Source organism: Pezoporus occidentalis, unplaced genomic scaffold, assembly GCF_034315485.1.
Source record: "Pezoporus occidentalis ecotype Australia unplaced genomic scaffold, CSIRO_AGI_Poc_V1 ctg179, whole genome shotgun sequence".
In the NCBI taxonomy this organism is placed as follows: Eukaryota; Metazoa; Chordata; class Aves; order Psittaciformes; family Psittacidae; genus Pezoporus; species Pezoporus occidentalis.
The window spans coordinates 89,667-113,152 of record NW_026913629.1 but is presented as its reverse complement, the minus strand read 5'-3'; the positions used below and the strand labels follow the sequence as shown (position 1 = coordinate 113,152).

Genomic DNA, 23,486 nt, shown 5'->3' with positions numbered 1-23,486 from the left:
TGGGATGCAGGGGGCAAAGGCTGAAAAAGGTCACTGCTCTGGGCTCACTGTCTGCTTTCCCAGCATCTCCAGCTTAATCTATTGCCCTAATTCCCTACCTCCCCAGCAAAAGAAGTCTCCCTGCTAAATAAGCAAACTTCTGTTTAGATGGCAGAGAGGCTAAAGCACATCTGACCTCTGTGGATGCTAATGCCAGTAAGTTAGTTTCCAGTTCATTAGCTCATGAAGTGCTGGAGCTGGAAATGTGCTTCATGTCTGCCTTTAATAAGATTATGGCAGCTTAAAATAAAAATCTTTGACAAATAAGGATCTGCTGCATTGGGGTTCATCCAGCTGCCTCCTACCTCTATTATTCAGAGCTTGACTCAGAACTGAAGATGCACCTAAACCAGGCACACAGATAACCCAAGCCAGCTCATTACAAGCCAAATCTCAAACCAAAGCAAGAGTGTAGGTCAGAAAAACACCCATGTTCACTGGGATAGTCTTACTCAGGTTACATGGTGCAAGTATACCTAGGCTACTTCTTACCCCTGTAGGCAAGCCTCCAGGGTGTCAGGGATCTGTATGCTGTGCTCCCCACCATGGGAATAACTCTCAGGCTGATAACTGCACTCACCACTCCTCAATGCCTGGCTGCTACCAGCATTAGATCAAAGAACCAAGCTCCTCGCCACTGCCATGGTCTCCTTGCTAAGTGTTTTTCTCATTGCAGCTCATGCCCAGCTCACACCCCAGAGCAGAAGCAACCTGTGATTACTCATACTCCAGAGGCTGACCCTGTTAGCACTAGAATACATCCTTATGAGCAGCTATGGCATGGGGAGGACTACTCAGAGTGCTTCTCTCTTGACCTAACTGCAATTAAAATGTCACCGATACTAAACCATGGCATACTCTGGAGAATATACAAATGGGATGACACGGGGCTACGGCCTGCAGCCCTGAGAGCTTTGCACTGAAATTCAGTAGGGGTGGGAACAGTGTGGAACAAACACCTTCTTGAACCAATTACAAAGCACTGGAACACTTCACATCCTTAAAACAACTTTTTGGTTTTCTTCCACAGACAGCAAAAGCATGGGACAAACACATCAGCTGACCGTGGGGATGCTACAGCATGCACCACCAGTTGTTTTATAGCAGGAAAAACCTGCTGAAAGCTGGTACAGTCACACTGGTTAAATCCCCTTGGAGTTTTAGGACTCGGCACTGGGAGCTCAGTGATCCAAGCATTACAGGCACAAATGATCACAGCTTTGCAGAGATAAGCACAGCTCCAATTATTTCACATCAGCTGAAGCTAAAGAGGATGCTGCTTACCAAGCTATCCAGCCCTCCTCCCAGGAGGTCCACAGCACCCATCTGCATGGAGGACACTTGGGGAACATTCACTGGGGGTCCCAGGTCCAGGTTGAGAAGGTCACCCAGAAGGTCGCCCTGGGATGGAATGACTTGTGGCTGCTCCAGGTTTGTAGTGGCTGTTGTGCCCACAGGGCTATCGCCCGCATCAGTGCTATGGGAGGGAGGAACAAGAAACAGAAGAGAGAAACATTAGTGACCTTTAGTCTCCAGCTTCAGATTCCCAGCATGGGGAAACAGCAAGAGGTGGCTCATAAGCAAAAGCCATCTAAAATACCTTATCCTAGCAGCTGCTCTGACCACTGCCATGTACAAGGCAGTGTGTTATGGCACGTGGTTCTTCACAAAGGCATGAAATTTGCCCACCTCGGGCATCACAGACCTCTCCAAAACAGTGAGCCATGAGTACTATATGGACTACAGCACTGAAAATAAGGGTTTCCTAGCTCAGAAGAAACCTATAGAGCGGATTTTCAGCCCACTGGGCTTGGAGAACTACATGTAAACATGCTGGGGGGAGGGAGAAATACAGATTTCCTTTGAGACCTAGCACTGAGCAACCCTTGAGCCCTCACTCTAACCACTGCAAACCCAAGCACTCCCCACAGGTCTGGATGAACCACCTTCTACTGACCAGCACCAAGCTCCACAACTCTTTTCTAACTCAAGATCTCAATCTAAAACAGATTCTTCCCTTCTATCAATAACTGCCTTTGAGTTAGCAGCCATGCTGATTGCTAGCCTAGAAATGCTCAAGATACAGCTTCCAAAACTCATCGTGTGCAGTTTGGTTACCTTTTATATTCACTTGCCACTGAATTTTACAAGAAGAAGAGAAAAAAAACCCCAACTATAACTGACTGTAGCTCCTGGAGATCTCATTACAATGTATTTATTCTTTAAATCCAGAGACACTAATATTTTAGCTCTCTTAAAATCTATTTTTTTATCCTGTTGCCAGCAGTAACTGACAAAATTATTTCTAGCTCATGTTACTGCAGATGCAGCCAACAGGTAACTGCACATAAATGCCAAGGGAAAGCGTCCTGACAAGGTGCTTATTGCTGGGGCTCTTTTGTTGAGGATTGCAGCTCCTGATTTGGAGTAGCCACAACTCTCTTCCTCATCCTTATTCAGTTACTGAGGGGAAAGCTTTAGCAACGTGTCCTGGGTTCAGATGTAGCAGCTTTTTCTCCTGAACCCAGGACACAACAACATGTAAGCTGCTCCCAACTTCAGTGCATAGAGGAAGAGATGCAGTGTAAGTACTACAGAATGAATTAGCGACCAGGCAGCAATGGAAAAGGTCTAGAGCTTCTTTGCATTAAAAGCTTTAGACCCCTAATAGGACTAATATTAGTTGTCTTTTCTGCTTCTGGCTTCAGCAGGGAGACTTCTGAATATGCTGAACAGCTAGCTAAAATAGTTTTGAAGAGCAAGTGGTTACTGTGATGCACTCCCACCCCCAACCTGAGAACAGGGAAGAACAGCATGTATGAGCAGAGGCACATTACAAGCCGGTAGTGCACACACTTGGTTCGTTCCCAGTATATAATCCCTTTAACACTACACCTCTTCAACACTTACTCATCCTTCTTCTGATGGAGATAAAGTAATCCTTCAAGGTCTTGTGTAACTGCAGCTGCCCCGAAGCCCAACAAGAAATTAGGAAAGGACAAAGCTAAGTCAGTTTGTATTAACAAAAGCACCAAAAGCCTTCCATTGCTCTTCAACGGGATTTGTATGAACAACTTCGCATTTTCTTTGAGAGAAAAAAAATGAACAAAGAATATATAGGTTGTAAAGGGTAAAAAGACTTGATATTTCTTCCTCATAATCTTGGGCAGTGGCTAGCAGCTGGGTTTACCCACATGAGCTGGAGATTGGGCTCTGCTATGAGTTCAGCCTCCAGAGGCTTCCAGATGTTGGGTGTCACAGCCTAACCAGAATCAAAAATAGCCTGTGTGGGAATGGGGACTCCTACCCAAGCCTCCTCCTGCAGACATCTCCCCAGACTTCTCAGCTGCATTACAGCTGAGCAGGGGTAGTGGGGGCCATCACATGAAAAAACACTGCCAAGCAATCAGGAGATTTCTCCCCCAGCTTTAGGATCCATCTGCAGCTCTATGACACTTGGGCTTATTGCAAAGGCAGGAACATCTCACCACCCATGAGCTGCTCAGTGGTTCTTCATATAAGCTGAAAGGAACTTGTCCTACATTAAATGAAAATGAAATCAAAATGCAATGTATGTAGTATTCTGCCAACCATAACTAACTCCTCCTAGGTTTATACCCAGGAAAGCACCACTCGTGCAGCTACTTCTGCCCATCGACTCAACACAATGCTGTCTTGATCCTCTTAAGCCACATCCATTGTGGACATCTCTAAAATTCATGCTTCTACCTCTATCTCACTGTGCAACCTGAAGGAAAACCTCAGTCTCTAGCGGAGAGGTCAGCCACAAGAATGGTCATTACCAGAGTGCAGAAGTAATGAAGGTAACTCCAAATAGCGAGATGAGGAGGTTATCTATCCCTGGACACCCTCAACTTGCCTTAAACTAATGGATCTTCATGTATCTTTTCATGCACATTCAGCACTAGAAAGAGGCAACCCAGTTTCTTAGTATTCAGTAAAATCATACTGGATACCCAAATTCAGGCTCTCACAACCACGCTCCTGCAGAGCTGCTCACTGTAGTTCTCATGGCTGAAAGGGGCAGTTTGGTATACAGAGGTCATTAACATCAGCTTGGCATCAGCCTGTAAAGTTTTAATGCCTTTTTGCTAATAGTAAAGCAGAAAACCACAACAGGGGCCTCTTTATGAGGTGAGCCATTAAGTAACACCACTCTTTTTTAACTTTCCAAACAGGCTAGAGCACTGCATCAGTATGCAGCATGCTCCACTGAGCACCTTCCAGGCCCTTCCCAGCTTGCCACTGCTGACTGAGGCCTGAAGGTTTTATGTTGAAGTAATGGGTAATTTAGTAGTAAACACCACCAGGGCAGCGTACAATACTGCTACAGTCAGAAAAGATTTAAGGTCATCAGACTGTCTGAGCATGAACTACGAGAGTCAAACCACGTACACAGTATAAGCAAGAAGCTTGTAGAAAGACTGCTCCTTGCAAAAGCTCCTTGAGCTGGCTAAACCCCCTTAAAACATTAGCTTCTGTAGTGACCTGAAACAACAGTGTACAGGAAGGCTGGTAATACCAAAGACCGAAGCTACCCCCACCCCAGCTCATTTTGCTTTGAAGCCAACTCTTTGACTACAAGAGGCAGTCATGGAGAGCATCCACTGCCTTTTTTGTCCAACCAGTACACTTGTGCTTGCTGGTCCTGGGTCTCAGTGAAGTCAGACTTGATTTCATAGGCAGGGAGAAAACAATTCGGCTTCCCAAAGCTAGTCATTACAGAAATAGCTTTAGTTGCTAAGAATAGCAGAGAAGGGGTGTCAGAAAATAGAAAAGGAGCAGCACTGCACACTGATTTATCAGCACAACAGCAAAAAATAGCACTCCAAATGTCACTTTGGGAATATTAAGAAGTAAGCCTGGATACTTTGCCTCCCGCTGTAAAGCACACTTACATTTGTATTTAATGCCATTAGTGCAAATAGCACTGTCTACCTGAATGAGGAACCATGGGAACAGGCTTAACAGCAACATCGCTGTAGCCAAGGACTACTGTACTGCCTGCTCTTGCAGATCTAACCCACTTCTGGGACTGTGATCATGGGGAATCATTAAAGCTCCAGACAAAAAGCCAAAGCATCTTCCCCACAAAGGTTAGACAGAACCACATCAGTCTAGACATCTTTTTAAGCCCAAACAGTTTTCAATGATGGGTCTTAGATGGCTTTTAGACTCCCCTTGCTTTATAGGCACCTAGAGAAAGGTAGTTTTACCAGTCCTTCCCCATTTTATATTCCAACAGCAAAGGATCCCTGTACTTGCCTGTTCCAGGGAACTAGTATTACTCTACACAACTGAGGCTTGTAAAGCTATGCTGTTGCTGAAGTAAAAGCTCTTAGAAAATCAGTGAAGTGCATCCTTCTGAAAGATGCTGGGTTTTAACCACAGTCACCCTCCTACTGGAGGAGACACTTGAGCCAGTTATCCAAAGTTTCTGCTTTTTTATTCAAACTCTCCTGCCAAGAGGGCTTATAGCCAGTGTCTTCTCAAAAAAACATCACAGCTTCTCCTCACACAAGAACTTGGATACTTCCTCTGTCTTCTGACCCAGGAACTCAGAAGCTACATACCCAGGAGTAAAACTTACAATGAAATAGCCCCTTGAATGACCTGCAAGCCCTTATAATAGCAGTAAAAAAAAACCCACTACAGTGTTAAAAAAGATCTTTGCATCTTTTGGACTATTTGCTAGAAAGAAACAACCAGTCCTGCCCATTATCACTAGGGTTGCCCTCAGCTTACCTTCCATGGTGAATCGGCAAGTGTTTGCGGTGGATCCCATGGCTCCCCTCCACAAAAGCGTTGGGTGGTTTGTGGTACACAGAAGCCAGAGACCCGATATGGCAGATCAACTCATCTAGCAGGGTGGGTTCAATCAGATCAGTCTCTTCAGAAATAAGTGGCTTTTCCGACAGGACCACTTCTTTGGCAGTCACTGGATCCGTGGAAAGAAGGCGCCAGTAGATGTAGCCCCGATCCCGCAGGTCTGGGTTGTCGGAATCCTGAGGCAAAGCAATACATCAGTCACAGGTCTGAAGCAGACTAATGCCTGTCATCACTTCATTTTTCTGGATTAAAAAACCCCAGCCATCCAGTCACCAACTTCAGAATGATGTTATGAACTGCTTGTTGTGATGAACATCCCAAAATGAGAAATAAGAACCAAAGTATTAATGCCTAGCATCCTGCTCAGGAGGCAAAAACCCCTGAGAAAACTGGAAAGGGACTTTTGACAAAGGCCTGTAGGGACAGGACAAAGGGGAATGGCTTTAATCTGCCAGAGGGGAACCTAGATGAGCTCTTAGGCAGAAGCTCTTCCTGCGAGGGTGCTAAGGCGCTGGCACAGGGTGGCCCAGAGAAGCTGTGACTGCCCCATCCCTGGCAGTGTTCAAGGCCAGGTTGGACACAGGGGCTTGGAGCAACCTGCTCTAGTGGAAGGGGTCCCTGGTCCTTGGCAGCAGTTGGAACTGAATGAGCTTTAAGGTCCCTTTAAGGCTTCAACTGCTTTCCAAACTCTCCTGCCACTTGACATAACAGTAAATATCAGGAGAACTCCACGGGTTGTTGATAGGAGAAAAGAACATAGGTCAAAATGACTCTGTCACACAGTAAGAGTATATATACAATAATGCGTATTGGAACAGAATGATCCAAGATTCCTGGAAATATACTACTTACCCAAGGACACTGCTGGACAAAAATACACTGCAGAGCTACAGAATGGATCTTAATAAGCCATATTCTTCATACCAAAAAGAGATCTTATTAATCCAGCCTTTTAGTTATCTAATGAAGTATGTAAAGATGCTAATGACACACAGCTAGGGTCCTTCATCAGTTCTCCAGCTGTCAATAACAGCCTTGTTTCACTGCAGACAGTTCTGCCTCTGCATGAAGTGCTAATTATTTCTCTGCTTTTCCAGCAGCTCTGCCCAGAGCAGTAAAGTGAATGGTGATAGTTGGCAGCTAACGTTCTAGGGAGAGGGAGGTGTTGTGGTGTAGTGCAACATGTTTGAACTGTTCATGGAAACGAGAACTGGGGTTTTTAATCCCCACGTCAGCAGAATAACAGGGTAAAGGTTTTTGAAGCTTCCACCCCCCACTAAACTCTGGCAACACATCATACACCTCATTAGCCTTCCTACTTGGTAGTTCTTTTCCTCCTCCATGATATTATGCCCACTGCTGCTGACCTCCTATCACCTGCCTCTCTGCTGTCAGTCTCGAGACATTTACAGGCACACAGCAAAACCTCTCTTCGTAATGGCACCGACCATGCTAAGCTCATTTTGTTGTAAGGACCTAGATACAATATCTGGGACAACAGACAGATCCCTCTGCAGTGCTGTTTTTCAGTTTGATGGTGGAGTCGTGGACTCTTTACACTTTTCACCCCTAACAATTCCTACAAGACTCTCCACATCCTGCCTGCAGAGGCAGTTCAGGAGGAGGCAGGGCTTCTGCAAGGGCAGACATGAAAGACCATATGCTCCTATGTACTTGCAGGCACACACAGATTCAAGACTGACTGTTTCTTCCCACAGCCAAATAAACAGACTTGAAACTTTAGTAAATCTACTGGAACAGGAGGCTCACATCTCCCTCTTCCACAGTTCTCCCGATTCTCTGCTCTCCAGGGGCTGCATGCACACCTGTGGTGCATACCAATGAACCCATGCTAGCCTAATTACCTACCCGTGCCAGACAAGAGCAATGGCTCTGTGCCACCCATTAGGTTATGGGCTTGCCAGGGACCCAGACTGCAGCTACACATCCGTGTCCCTCCCATCCCCAGCTGTTTCATTGCTATTTTTACCAGTGTTGGCTGGATTAAGCAGGCTTCTTCTACAATCACACCAGCAGTTTGCTGTGCAGACATACCCTAAGAGAAACTCAAAGTGCAACAATACCTAAGCTGGGGAAAGAAATACACGTGTAATTACTCTCCCACTCGAGTGAAAAAACAGTATCTCTACCTAGAAATCAGACCTTGAAGCACAGGACTTTTTAGTATTTTACAGCCAGTTATCCTACTCTGACTTATTATTCATATAAAATACCAGCTAGACTGAATCAACATTTGTGGCAAACAGAGAAAAAACAGACGCCTATTATATTCCTAGGGTACCAATAAGTGTTTTGTGACTCAGCATAGTGGGTTTTAACACTTAGTACCTTTCTTCTGTTAGCTTAGACAAATGATAAAGCATGCCCTTGGCCCAATTCCTCTCAGAAGAGTTGCTGGGAGCCTGCCTAACAGCAGGTTTTGAAGGAAGAAAAGCAGACCACAGATTTCTTGCTTCTGACCAATGCAACACCCCCAAAGGGATGAATAAAAGTTTTAAGTACTCGTAAGTCCACGGCCATGGCTTGTTGCAGCAAAGAGGACCAATAAGGCCAGCTAATGACAGACTCTAGGTTTTCTGCTCATAAACAACAGCAGCCCGTTCAGAGCAGCTGAGAGACTATTTTCATCACTTGACACAGCAGGTCTGGAACAGAGGGCCTCTTTTTGGGCTATGCCATCACACATTTACCCCAGTCATTACAGCCAGGGACTGTAAGAGGATCAGCTCATGTCCTACCCACTCCAGCCACCATGACATCTTCACTTCTGTCTTGCAGAGCTACAGCACTTCTGTCTACCAGCTCAAGCCCAGTCCTGCCTGCAGTGATTTGAGCTCATAACTCAGCACCTCATGCATAATGAATCCAGGATCTTAACCCACTGTTAAAGCCTCCAGCAAAGCTGTCATATTGGCTGACAGCATCCAAGTACAAAGGAAAAAACCCAAACCTCAGTTCTTTCTTTTTCATAACACTGCTTAAGCTTTGCTGTTCACAGAACCAAGTCTTTGCCAGACCCTTTCCCTCTGTCATAGTTCCAGATGTTTTAACTGCAAGCCGTCTTCAAAGAGAAAGCATTTTGGTCTCTTCATAACTCTACCCTGTCCCTAGCTTTTCATTTGGTGGGGAATGGGAGGGAACTAGGATGAAGCAAGAGCTAAGGAGAGAGCAGATGCCAGATGGCATGGTAACAGGCACAGAGCAGCTCTTAAATGGAGTGTGTTTGGGAGAGAGGGGAACATGCTTGAATCCTATTTACCGCAAAGCTGATTTGCCTGGCAGATGGGAGACACCACACAGCAGGCCAACATGATGTCTGGAGGGCTCTGGTTTTCTCAATACCTTGGGCTTACCTGTGTGGCCAGGCTGAGAACCTGCTGAACCAGCTCCTGTGTCTCAGAAGGCTTTTTTAAGAACAGCTTCACTATAGCAGTCAGTAGGGTGAGCTGCACCTAAGAGAAGCAGACACAGCAGAGATTAGAAAATTCATCCATGCTTTAGCAACGTCTCCCAGGTCTCAACATCCATTATTGATATGGAACTCGACTCCTGTGCTTTCTAACAGCATTACAACTATTCTTTGCCAGGGAAACCCAGTACAGTGAGACTCAGACTCTTGCCTGCTGCAAAACACTTCCACAGACAAGTCCCAGATTAGCACACTGAGATTTATGTTGTACATTTATGCATCTCATCACTCTTCTGTATGTTCTGGTCCCTATTCCTCAAGATACATACAAAATCTAGAAACCCCTCCTGTTCTTTCTTATCCTTCCAAAAAGAGAAGTTTGGGAAATACAAACAACACAGAAAGTCTACAGACTCCCAAGAGTTTTATTTTAGCCAAATATTGAAGTTTTCCTTGGGAGGTATTTCCTGACCACTGCAATGTTACTTACTTATTATCCCATACATACACTGCACAAAACACTACAGATAAGATGAACACAATTTTACCTGAGTGCTTTCATCATGGAAGCCCTCCAAGAAACTCTCCAACAGCTCATCTGCATTGTCAATCCTTTCTGCATATTCGCCCACTATCCAGATCATGGCAGCTCTAGCATCTGGTTCATCCAGGGAATCGAGGTTCTCGCACAGAGTGGCAATGATGCTTTCATACCTGGTTTGTCAGAGTACAGATGGATTACTGGGGTGAATTCCACTTGTGTTTCTCCATCTCTGCCCACATCATTCTGCAGAGAATCTTGCACTGAATGACAATGTCTTGTACTTGTATGCAACAAGCAGCATTTTCACTCAACTACAGAAGATATTCCTGGCCTTTTTCTTTTACCAAGCTCACATGGTCCTCAAGAGCTTTGCAGTTCTGTTATTCAACAAGACCACCCAGATGTGGAATTCTCCCTCCCTCTCTGTTTTCATAAAGAGAACATTTGATCCAACAGTTCAAATCCTGAGTCTGTGTCAGATCCTGCAGCCTCACTGGCATCTTCAGACTGGTAACTCTAAACTGGGTATCACACTTCCCCAAAGGCTTTGCTGTAAAACAGACTAAACCTCACACTGATTATTTAGCTTCCCCTATTCCCGTGTGTGGATATCCCAGTCAAAAAGCAGGTAATCTATCTTGTAACTGACAGCAGAAATTGCCAGAGAGGCCTGCAGAGGTCCCATATTACTTTTTAGGTGATCATGAAGTATCCGCTGAAAGACTCTGCTGTTCTGCAGCTAAGAGACAAAACACCACTGTAGAAACAGCTGAAAAAGAGCTAAGTACTGCCCAAGCCAGAGAGAGCTCCTGATGGTGAAAACTGTGTGTTTTGTTCAGCACAATCTGACCAAGACCTCAGCCCATGAAGGTCTGTATATGAACCTTCCAGAGGAGATGAGCAAAACCAGATGCCCAATGCTGTAAACTTGGTCTAATTTTCTTTTTGGCATTCTCTGTGAGAGCTTTATGGCTTTTGATTAAGGCTTATACTCAGCATGAATATGCAACGGTGGGGAAGGAAAAGCTTTTGATTCAAACTAATAATGTGCCAGGCCGATACCTCATTTAGAGCTAACATCTGAGTCCTACTGTAGTAGGAGCTGGAATCAGAATGGACATGGCTTTTCAGAACAATGGCCACCTCTGCTTCAGAGCCCTGGTAAGCTATGCTGAGTGGGTTTTACATTGCTCCATATTGATGTTAGCAACAAGGGCTTCCAAAAACCTTAGGCTACATCCACCTACTTGTTGGGGTACTTGCGGAAGATGTCTCTGATGACAACAATGGCTTCCTGGACCACATAGTTGACCTTGGTCTGGATGAGGTCTAGCAGTGTGCTCACGCAGCGCTCAGCAGATTGCTAGAGAGAACGGAACAATACAATTAAAACAAGCTGAAGAAACACCACAGCACATGCTGAGGAACAATGCATACATATGAGAAAAGGCCCAAGGATGGAAACAAAAGGACCGCAGCTACCACCTCAGTATACTTGTTCAGAAGAAACCTGCAGGTTGACAAGTGCTTGTGTATTACACTGGAGAAACCAGCTGACTCCAGCTCCTGCAAAAGTAACATCTGAAGCAACTGTGCCAGTAGATAGCTGGATCACCACATAGAAGACCTTAAGAACATCACCTGCATTACTACTTATAACACCCTCTTGCTGGCTAGCAGTTGAAACAGGCCACCAAACGAGCTCCCTTAGACTCGCCCAAGCCATGGCAACCAGAGTGGGGAGAGTTTTGGTAGGGACTGCTGGAAGGTGTCCTTAACAGGGGAAGCTAGAAGGCAGGATAAACCCATGCTGTCAATCACACTGCAGTAACAGCAGCAAAAGCGTCAGTGTTTTGGGGGTGAGGTCACCAGCACCAAGTGAAGATACAGCTATAAATAGCAATCCAGCTCTTGCTAATACAGCTTTTACATTAACTAGTTCAAAATTCCCAGCTACAGGCACTGTAAGATAACAAGGACTAGACACTGGCATGCTCCAGGAACCAGAACTGGAGTTAGAGGCAAGTAATTCAGGGAGGTCTAATTCCAAATAGCGCAGTGAGGCAGGACATCACAGGAGCAACCAACTCCAGCACCAAGGAGTCTCAAATAAGGACAGCAATTTTGCTATTAACAGAGCACATATGAAGCCTCATTACACAGCTGGTGATTAATGTGAGAAGCAGACTGCTCATGACACTGCCATCAGAACATTCGGAAAGCATTCAGCATCGAGACAAACAGCGTAGGGCACAGACAATAGCAACGTAGGTGGATTTTTCAGTTCAAGTGAGCCAACAGTCCCCTTCACATTCAGAGTACTTGAAGGCTGGGCAGGAGGAGGAGGAATGAAATGGCATTTAAGTCACAGGAATCAGCTTTTTGAGAATGGGCAGAAAGCTCAGGGACAAACCTCAAGACTTGTAGAGCTGAACTGGGGACAAGCAGACACTAAAACCTCTTGGTGATTGCTTGCCCTTGTGACTCTAGCTGTGGTGTCTTACAAACATAGCCTACAAGTGCAAACAGTGGCAATGAGCAGCCAAGAGAGAACACACTATAAACCAGCATTTGCTCTGTCTTTGCAAAGTGGCACTAAAGTGCATAGGAATCTCCCCTGAAATTCACATCAAACAGAAACAAACCCAATACAATTGGTTGCAGAGTAAGGAAATGTACCATATAAAATTATGATTGGTATCATGTATTTTATGATACCTCTCCCTTCTTAGCACGGATTTACAGGTCCTCTGCCACTACAGAGGCAGTGAAATGGCAATTTGACAATGGCCTGCTCTGATCTCTTCTGCTCAACAGAAGATTTGAGGCCTGGGACTTGGAAGGCTTCCATTTCATGGAGACTGACCATGGAGCTGGCTCCACACACATTGACATGGCTCACAGTGTGAACCCCACTGAAAGTCCTGAAGACAGATGCTTCAGAATTTTCATCTCTCACCAGTTTCACCTACTTTCACTTCATGTTTTAACAAGTGGCCTTAAGGGGCACTTGGGGTAAACCTGTCCTAAGCCAACTCTACTCTGCAGAACCTACAGCGGTCAGTCGCAACAAGCAGTCCAGCCCTGTCAGTCTACACCGAGTAAAGCAGAAGAGCTGCAGAATTCAAGGAAAAGCAAATTAAGGTTTATTTACTTTCCTTTAGGCACTTCAAAGCGTGAGTTTTCCAGGAAGAGCACAACCTCCACTTTGAAATATGTGGGATTGATTTTTAGTCCATGAGTCCCTTGGGAAGTGAGCAGCCACGTAGGCACACACACAGGAGAGCAGTCCCTCTCCCTGTAGCAAAATCCACCTCATCTCAGCCCATCCCTTGTAAACACATTGCTGTTTGAAGGTAGCCATCCCAAGGGACTGCAGTGCTGTGCAAACTGATGAAAGAGTGCCCCAACCAGAACAGCTCCCAAGTTGGAATGAGGAAAAACCAACCAGTGTCAAAATTCCTTTGTTTTTTCTGTAGAAAGCAAATGAAAGCCTGAAAGAACACTGAAGTAGCACACACCATGATCACAGCCATGAGACTCAATGATTTCTAACAACTGGGCTGCTGGCAGAATCTCTTGGAATGGAGACAAATCCCCCTCTAATATGGGTCCTTCTGCTGCTTCTTTGCTCCAGAAGAATCACTATTCTTCCTGCATCCACTTCATTTCCTTTTCCCATAGGAGTGATGCTTGGTTTGCTTACAAGCAAAGCATCAGATGATGACTTCATCTAGTGCTGCCAATGGAGGAAACCAATGCAAGTCTAGCTACATCACACAGTCTTCTGTTGACATACTCAAACTAACTCTGAGCTAGTCTATCCATGCAAAATGATGTTGTTCCAACATGCCCCAAGACAATATGACTACTTAAGCCTGGGCAAAAATCAACCTTTCTATTCAGCATAGGTATTGCTTATATTTCCCAAACAAGCACTGCCTCTGTTGTCTGCAGCAAAGGTAATGCCACACTTGCTCACATCACAGCCAACACAATGTCTTACTCATCTAGGAGAGACAATCAGACAAAAGGTAGGATCCCTGAAGCAGAGCTGAGGTTTCCTGTGAATGCTTATTCATCAACAGCTCCCTCCGGCTGCGCCCTGTGTCAAAAAGCAGATTTTGAAGCCTTAGGAACTTGGACACTGATGGCTAAGAGGATGATGCTCTTCCATTAGTCATAATTCACAGTGCAAACAGGCTCTGGTAAACACAGACGCACAGGGGACAGGGATTAACCCAGACTTGAGGACTCTGTAATACGTTGTTCTATATTTGCCCTCTTTAAATCTGGCTCTTGTCAGAGGAGTAAACAGATCCCATTTTAGCAGCAGTGTCTTCAAAGGAGCACTGCTAAACATCAAGGTTAACGCTACCTACTGAGAGAGACAATTACATAGTTGGAGGGTCACTGTGAATTTGATGGGACATTATCATAACGAATCTGAATGTCATAGTACTAGGGATGGGAAGAAAGAATGTAGGGAATAAGGGCAGGAAAGGGTAAAACCTTCTAAAACCACCTTGATAGTGCACGAATACACCATCTTTCATGAGAGACACACATGACCAAATCCTAGCAAGAAAGTCCCTACTGAGAACTAAAGCTAACTCCACAGTCCCCAGCACAAGCACTGCTAACAGAAAGAGCTGCCACCAGCTTCTTCTAACTTGTCAGTAGCCTTCTACCATGCTCAAGAGGATTTTCTACTGTGACTCCTGTGGCTCCATGCAGTCAGCCTCCTGCCTGCACACATCACGGAAGGAGCACTCTGGTAGTTTGAACTGCAGACATGAAATAAGAGGCAGTGATCACCCGCGCCATTGGGCCATGCTTAAAACAAAGCCCATGGCAGGGATAAGCCTTTAGGAGCTGAAGGAAGGAAGTGAAGGCTGCATGGGCAGTCCATTCTCTCAAGAGGTCAGCAGCTGGTGTCCTCTTGACGCAGAGTCACAGTAGCTTAACTGGAACCAGAGAAACCTGTGCACTGACACCAAACTCAGCCAGGCATGATGAGGCTTTTATTTAAATCTGCTGTCAGGCAATGCTCCTGGGAACACACTTTAGCAAAAGCTAAATGAGCTCAGCTGAAATTAGAGGGCTTATGTGACATTTTCCACTCGGCTATCAGTTTACTGAAAAGCACTAACACCACAGCATAAGTCTTCCCTCTTCTCACAGGCTTTCTGAGCTCCTGTCAGGCATACCGGACTCATTTACAGGGAGATTAACAGGGATATCACCAAAAAAATATTCTCTGATGAGCATTTTGGTGGATGTTCAACTGGCAGAGGACATTGCAGACTGCTCTTTTGGATAACTGCAGGGGTTCTTGGGAACTTACTTGCACAAGCATCTAGGCACATTCTAAACGAAGTTACAAGCTATATGGACCTGTACAACTAAATAAGCAGACAGAGTCACTCTGTGTTTGTGCAAACTGCACTTAAGTGCCCCAAATCTTTGTAATTCTGTGCATGTGTTCTATTCAGCTGAAATATGGGGGCACAAAGCATTTCATAAGACTGAGCTCTTCTGCACAACCTCTTCTCCTTCCCCCTTCAGAAGGTCAGGCCAAAGCTATTAAAACAGGTCCCTCATGGATAAGCGGTCATTGTTGCACTGAAGCCAGTGCAGCAAAATATTCCGTGAGGGATGATTTACCTGCCTCGCTCTGCCTGCAAAGCTGAGGTCTGAGAGGAGCACACCACCCTCCTGCAATGTACTCAACTGGAGCTCACCAGCTACTGATCAACATGAGCATGACATCATTCTGATCATCCTGGTCACTCAATTGCCAACACAGGAGTAAAGAAACTTTGTGTCACGTGGAAACAAGATGACAAAGCCCATTACTGCTTCTGAATTGAGAATCACAGAAAACCTCAAGGTTCAGATACTTGCCTCAACTTTGATGGCACAGCGCCCAATTGCCCTGACAGCCTTGCGCACGAAGTCAACATCCACCTCAGTAGCGTATTCCTTGAGCTCTGCCAGGACCTGCAAAGCAAATGCAACAATGTGAGTCCCTGGGGTCACACAGAGAGAACATCCCATTGACAAGTAATGCTGCTTGACTACAGGAAAACAAGCAGGATGCACACTTCCACAGCTAACCACACACATCCAAAGCTAACACAGTCAAACCCTGCAATCAATCTCTATCTCTGAAACCCCACTGGTTTGGATCAGGAAGCAAAACTGATCCAGAGTCAAAGGATGGCTCAGTCTGGATTATTTTCAAATACCCCTGAACTAAAAGCTGGGGACAAAATCAGCCCTGTCGAAATTAAATGCTGCTATTCCTTCTGACACTGAAAATGCAGTGAAGTTGGGGTCACATCCATACACGTAGATTCATGCCTGGTTTATTGTACTTACTGTTCTACATTCACTGTACTCAAAGCTCTCGGCAACAACCATTTTTGATCTCTCCTTTTCTGTGCCAGGATGAACCTCTGGATCCCTACTGGATCCAAAAGGAGGATGCAGAGGGGATCTGATGACACCCTGGACACCTATACAGAGATTAATAACATATTTCTCCTCTTAAGGTTTTTTTGCTAATGGAAACTGAACAAAGGCTTAAGCCAGGACCTGCTGGGATAGAATAAACGAGTTTTAAAAAACACCCTATGCAATTTATATTCCCTCAAAATCTCATTTGTGTCCGTTTCTTATGTCAAACATGACATAAGGGATTTCACTGTGATGTCACAAACGGACTGCAAAGGAGAGGTGAGCAGCACAAAGTAAGACAGTTGGTTAAAAAAATCTATAGTCAATGCAAATTGCCCCAACCAAAGACAAGATAAGAAGGCCTTGAAGGGCCAGACTGCAGACAAATACATCTGCAATCATAGACAGGACAGCTGTGTTTTGAAGTTTCTTATTTCCTTGGCTGATCTCTGTTGCACAGGACTTAGAGCAGCCAGGTTTAGTAGTTTATGCTTTTCAAACACTGCCTGAGTCTGAATGACCTGGACACAACTAGTCTGCTGCCTTGGTCTAGAATGGGCAAGGAGATGAAGAGCCATAACAAGCTGCAAAGGGAGGATGTGGGTAGAAGCCTGCTCTCCTTGGGTCTCATTTCAGGGCATACTTCTGATGAAGCTTAGGCTGCCTTTAGGAATGCCTCTTTAGAACCAGGAAGAGATTCATTCATTAGTCTGCAGATACCAGTCCCAGACTCTGCCCTCCAGACACCACTGCCTTTCATCCAAACAACCTGCATTATTGAGACATTATGCATTAAAATTGCTATGGAGCCTACCAAGAAAAAATAGAAAATGACAAATAGATTTCTCATGGAAACTGATTTTTAAGATGTTTTCCATGTCCCCAGCACAAAAGGTGTGTGAATTACTTCGCTCTGTTCCAAGAAACAGCAGAGGAAAGAGCTGCTTAAAAATGTCACATTAAATGAAACTGCTCTGTGACAATTAGGGTAGAACAATAATAGCACTAACCACAGGCATTAATCATTCTGAATTAGTGTTAGGTCTTGTGGCCAGGGCTGCACTCAAGAACAGTTCCTTTAAGAAATGAATTTGGATTAAACCAACATCAAATCCAAGGGGAATTTATGTACTGTATAGAGCATCCTCAACTCAGTTTAGCTTTGTGCCATTTCCACTCTGGAAGCAAAATAACCTTCATTTTAGCTCTGACAAGCATCTGTGGAAGTGTTTAACAATTTAATACTCTTGAAATTCAGACTTCAGTCATGTTGGGCTGTTGTGAACGCCACTGTTACAGGTGCACCTCTTACTTGAAAGAAGCCTCTCCCTCCAACCTCAACACTAACAGCAATCCATTTGACAGGAGAAGTCAGCTCTCCTTGTACAACAAGATCTACCTAACGGTCATGATGCAAGACATGCCATTCTATTAACATCCTAACTATGGAGAAAACTCCACCACCTCCCTTAAGTAGCTGTAAAGAGCACTATACCAGGGACAGGATTTCCTCAGCTGACCTGGGCAATGTTTGCTTGAGAAGCCAGGCGGATCATGATGTCCAGTTTCTCCAGTTTCACATAGATGGGATCGTTGTACTTCACAAAGAACACCTTGATTTCCTGCTTCAGAATTTCAGGCCTGGAGGGAACATAGCATTGTTTGACTCAAGACTGGTAAAAACAAGGGGCTGTATCCTAACCACAGGTATCTGTTGTTTAGACATCTACCCAAATGTTTCCTGAGAAAGAGAATGGTGTCACTTTGTGTCCAGTGCATGTAAACACATGAGAACAACAGTCTGAATAAAGTCAGAAGGCTGGAGCAAGAGTGCTTAGGTACGAAGTGCAGAATTCAAGTCTCCAACTCTGCCTACATCTCTACTTCCTCCATTTGAACTGCTGAGCCAACCACTGCAGTCAGTCAGTAGATGACAGTGCTTTCAGTGAAAGAATAACATCCTTATCTTAATGCAAAACCCACCTACAAACTCATTTGCTGCTTTCACTTGCCAGATGCCTGTGCACAGTAGCTCTGCCCTGAACACAATCACAAAGTGCTACTCAACCTATTCCATCTTTCCAGCAAGGAACAACAGTATTTGAACATGCACGTAGGAGTAAACTGATGGGGGGAAAAAAACCCAACCCACTGTACATCAGTATGTCAGCAGCCTGGCTCTTCTTATTATGCTGATAATAGCATAAGCACATTAAGTTTCTACAGGTCACCATGAACTGTACAGTTACAGTCTCCGTCCTACGTGCACTCTGGTTTATAGGCTAATGAGAGGGCAGTTCTTACTGCTCTTAGAAAGGTGGCAATGAAAGGGGCAGATAAAGAAATACTGTATGATGCTGGTACCACATATATGCTGCTGAAAGAATTAATTCAGTCTATCAGAGTCATAAACAGTTTAATCTGTCCCTCAAGGGATCTGAGCCTAAGTTCAGTGAAGTTCTGTGCATGTGGAACTATCTGAAGGTCTGAGATAACCAGACGCCCTTCGGCAACCCAGGGATACCACCCCATGAGCCTTTACCTTTTCTGCACAATCAAGTTGATGTTCCTTAGGGCAACATACTGAACTTCAGGCTCTCCAGAGAGCAGGGTCACCAGCGGAGGGGCAAGTTTCTTCAGCAGCATGTTGTAATAGTCAGAATCCTTGGGAAGAAGTTCCAGGAACTTCATCAAGACCTTCACTGCTGAGAGCACCACTGCGGAGTTGGCATGAGACAGCCGAGGGGTCACCCGTTCACAGATGCTGGAGACAGAGGAGTAAAGAGATGTAATTCAGAATGGCAGGTATTTCAGAGCTTATCTGACTTTAGCAGACTGCACATGGCTGAGGACAGCTTCTCACTACTTTGATTGGGGTTTGTTCGCAGAGAACAAGCAAAGTCCTGCTTTCCTGAACACAGCAGGAAGCAAAGAACTACTTCTCTCACAGCTTCAGGTTTCTCTCCTGCCACAGTAAGCTCAGAACTCTTCCAGCTCTCAGCATTCCAGTCCCAACACAGGTTCCATTATTAGTGCTTTCTGCCTTTGCCTGGTGCTATTCTCTATTTCTGTAATCTTCTGTAATCACTTACAAACACAACTTTAATGATCAGAAAAACACTTTAGCCCCCCCCATAATGATCCAGAGGCGTTACACACTTCGGGTTTGCTTTGGGGGCTGCTGCCATTTCAACCATTCATTTCTGCAAAACTAGGTTTCTGTTCCACTGATGATACAGGGAAAGAGTGACCTAAATACCACCCCCAAGTCTCAGCTTCACCACCTGCCTCAGTGGATCCTATAAATCAACAGCATCCTAAACAAGCCACCCCAAGCAGAAAGGAAGTTTGGGTTCATATGGTCTTTCTTACAGCATCTGTCAAGTTTCTTCCCACCCCCTCCTGCATATTGCTAACCCAGAACAATCTTATTGCCATCTGTGCCTCCTGAAGTTTCTTTCCCTGAAAGATTTCCTTTCAGCCATCCTGGAAGGGAAGCAGCATGGCTAGGGAAGAGCAGAGGAGTCAAAGTCAGAGACGAGGGCAGTCCCCAGCTGCCTCTGCCCAAGGTCTCCTGGCATGCAAAGCTGCTTCACCTCTCTGTGCCTCAGTTTCTTCATGCACAGGGGTAATGACACCAGCCTTGCTGTAAAGGAGAAAGCTATTTAAAACCACGTGCTATCATTCTCCTCTGAAATAAAGGCAGGCTCTGAGACTCAAACTCCACACAAAGGAGCAAAAGTAGTTACTGCCCATCCGGTTTCACACACCACTTCAGAGGAATCACTGATGAGGAACTGGGACATGTTCACAGCTGTTCAAACTGGTGGTCCCTTTCTGACAAAGCCAGGATAATACTGGCCTGACACCCTGGAGAACTCTGCAGGTTTCTAGCACTCATTAATAGCTGTTTCTGGCACAGAAACAGAACACACAGGGAGGGAGGTGGGAAGAAAGAAAACCTAGCAAGACTGGCAGGCTTTTCTAAAGAAGCGGATTATAAAACCACAGTTAATGAAGATACATGTCAAATTTGAAAAGGCCTGCATAGGATTTTGCATGTGGGCTTCTGCCCCTTCTTCCCCCTCCACTCCCACATCACCCACACAAAATAGATGAAGAACAGTGAATACCTGTTCCAAGTATTTTTTTCTTCCTGGGTCCTTGTTCTCTTGGGTACAGAATCTGACTTTTTATGACTCTGGACAAAGATGAGGAGGTTTGAAGCGCACAAATTAACACTCTAGTTCCTAAGCCCTAAGCTCTTTGTATTTAGGTTTAGTCACTCAGCTAAAGGTAAAAGCACAAGGATACATTTGGAGTGATAAGAAAATTAATTTCTTACCTTGATTTTGAGCTCTATCACAGACTAGTTTTTAGTTGGAAAAAATATTACAGCCTCAGACCTATAGTACTCTGGAAGTCTCTAAACTTATAAGGGCTTCTTGCCTCTCAAAGCAGCAAAACCAGATTTGAGAGCTCTGCTTTAAACCAGAAAATCCTCCAAACAGTGTTGCCATTGTTACAGGTTTGGTCTTGGGCTGATCCCTTCTTAGTAACACCAGTTCTCCTAAGAACTAGAATTTTAAATGGGAAAAGGGGAAAAAAAGCTACTGATAAGCAGAGAAAGTGCTTCTGCAAAGGGGACAGCAGGTTTCCAGCATCAGCCCAATCTGCCAGAAGTTGCTTCCCTTTTAGAGCTCTTACTTCAAGTCTTAATTGTGCTGCTACAGATCTCAACAAAAACCCCTGTTATCACAAACCCTTTTCAGAGTTCTGACACTGCAGAAGTGACCAAACAGCCCCACGTGGCTTGTGCTAAGAGCATGAACAACCATACCTCTGAGCTTCACGATCATCCTTGGGGTTGTAGTTGGACAGACAGTCCAGGATGAAGATCTGGCCCCATTCTGTGCACTCATTTAAAGCTGTCAGTAGCTTATTAATGTTCTGAGGGTTCAAATCCAGCAGGTTGCTGTTGGGATGCGATTCACTGATTTCCGACAAGGCGGCCACAGCGTTCGCTACCACCTGGGGGAAGAGACAAGGAGATGTGTTCTTTGCTGGCATTCCATCAACGGCTTGGCAGGGATTAACCTGGGTTTACATGGGTTCCATGTGGCAAACAAACATGGAGATCCTGTGTGCTATCAGCTGCTCCACAGCGTCCACCGCATCAGTCACCTGAGCCCATACAAACTCATAACCAACCTGGGGAGCCCCGAAACTTGACTCTAACCTTGCTCTTTGCCAAAATTTGAAGGGTCTCTTGGGAAGGAAGTGAAAGAAGAGCAGCACAGAGCAGGAAGGGGCTGCCAACACACACAGGAAACATGAAAAGCCAGCCTGGGTGCATTTTGCTAGAGAAACTACAACTTGAAAGTAGTTTTGTTGGAGATAAACTAAAGTTAAAGTCACCTCCAGACAGAGCTGGCACCAGGACCTCCCAAGAGATTTTACTTGGAAGGGAGCTAGACATGGCAGCAGAGTATCCACGTGGAACAAGAACATCTCCCCTTTCTGCAGGCTCCAGACTTCCACCCTGGCTTGCTTCAAGAAGACATCATCTACCCTCACTTCCAGGAGGTGCTCAACTGGTAACAGTCCTGGTCCCAAAAGCTCTAATTGCCCTGCTTATTCAGGAACGCATACCTCTTACCTAATCTCCCCTCAGCAGCCCACAACACTTGGCTTAGTGTGATCTGAGAAATGAGAGGGACCATCTGAGAAATGAGAACAACCATCTCCTTGGTAAGAGATGTCAGGTGCCTTCAGCTCTGCAGTAACACTGCCAGGTCACCCAGTCTGAAAGCAAACGCACCGATTTCCCTAAAATGGGCAACTCATAAATAGCACCTATTTCAGTTCCAGACATCCCCATCACATCCAGTTGTCTGCCTTAGAGTCCTGTTGGCAAGTACTGCAGCACAACACTGAAAACACTCCTGTTACATTTAAGACTATGTAAGGTCTTCTATTCTCTAAGCATACATGACAGGAAGCACAGAGAGGAGGGTCCAGGGTCCAGCTCGACAAGAGCAAGAAGGGGGAGTACAACACAAATTCAGGGTTCCATAACTCAAATTCAGCAGTTATTCTAACAGATGCCATGTGAAGATGTTCAAAATAGAAGAGTTGCAAATAGACAGACAGAAATAGAAAATTTGTAGATGAGACAAAAGTCTTTTATTTGTTTAATTCACTAGAAAAGGGATTTAAGCTCAAGTTTGACACACAACTTGCCATACCCTATGCAAAGGCGTTTTCAGGCTTTTACAATGGATGCATGTCCAGCCCAATTTACAGTACACCCCTGCTAAAGCCAAGATTTATAGCACTATTTTCTATGGGATTAAGGCAAAGAAGCATCTTATCTAAAATCAGCTGATTCTCTGGATGCCTAAAGATGCTTTTGATGCAGTACGCTGAAAACAAGAACAGCATGACCAGAAAATTCTCTGTATTGTTCCCATCACTGCCTGTCATTAAACCAATCTATTCCAAAGTCATTGCACAAGCACAAGTAATGTTGATTGGTTTGCATTTCACACCTAGAGGTCAGAGATAGGATTTTGATCCAAGATTTTATGAATTTCATTAGTTGAATGAGCCTTCTGTCACTAAAATCAGCAGTAATCAGAACTGTTGTCTCCTTGTACTGTTTTAATGAGTAACTTATTAAGAGATGCTGCTTATTCTTCCCATCATTTCATTTGCCTAACTCCTGAACGGTTAACGTGACACAGCAGAAAGCTGAAGTACAAGACTGTTTCAATTCCATTATATTTTGGAAGTATGTAAGTGCAGACAAATCAAAGCAAGTTAAAAGTTCAAAATCATTATGGAAAAATGCTTTTAGAATGAAACAACTTTTGAAAAAAACATCAAAAGTGAAGTAATATAAAAAGTTACAGAGCCAAAGCATCACAGAGACATGTACCTGGCAGGTGTACTAAGGAACAGAGCTGAGCTCAGGCAAATGCACTCACACTGCCAGGCACTACACTGCAGCAACTGGGCCATGTGCATATCCTAAACCCTGGGGCAGGTACAAGTCAAAGAAGCTGCATTCAAGTTTCCTTTCTTGCAGAGGAAGTGAAGTCTAGCATGGAGTTTGCCACAGGCAAAGGATGCACAGAAATGCTGTCACCATGGGCTGCC

General features: G+C 44.9%; 1 protein-coding gene across 3 annotated transcripts in view; it reads right to left on the bottom strand.

Moving 5' to 3' along the window:
- Positions 1 to 23,486, bottom strand: part of AP2B1 (adaptor related protein complex 2 subunit beta 1) — a 78,875-nt gene that overhangs the window by 35,734 nt on the left and 19,655 nt on the right. For all 3 annotated transcript variants that reach the window (XM_062614876.1, XM_062614878.1, XM_062614877.1), the window contains exons 6-14: positions 21,166 to 21,356; positions 18,868 to 19,089; positions 17,846 to 17,966; positions 15,771 to 15,866; positions 11,111 to 11,226; positions 9,868 to 10,033; positions 9,264 to 9,362; positions 5,806 to 6,065; positions 1,324 to 1,516 (exon numbers count right to left, since the gene is read on the bottom strand). In XM_062614876.1, the coding sequence (XP_062470860.1) occupies positions 1,324 to 1,516; positions 5,806 to 6,065; positions 9,264 to 9,362; positions 9,868 to 10,033; positions 11,111 to 11,226; positions 15,771 to 15,866; positions 17,846 to 17,966; positions 18,868 to 19,089; positions 21,166 to 21,356 (1,464 nt within the window). The remainder of the gene's footprint in view (positions 1 to 1,323; positions 1,517 to 5,805; positions 6,066 to 9,263; positions 9,363 to 9,867; positions 10,034 to 11,110; positions 11,227 to 15,770; positions 15,867 to 17,845; positions 17,967 to 18,867; positions 19,090 to 21,165; positions 21,357 to 23,486) is intronic.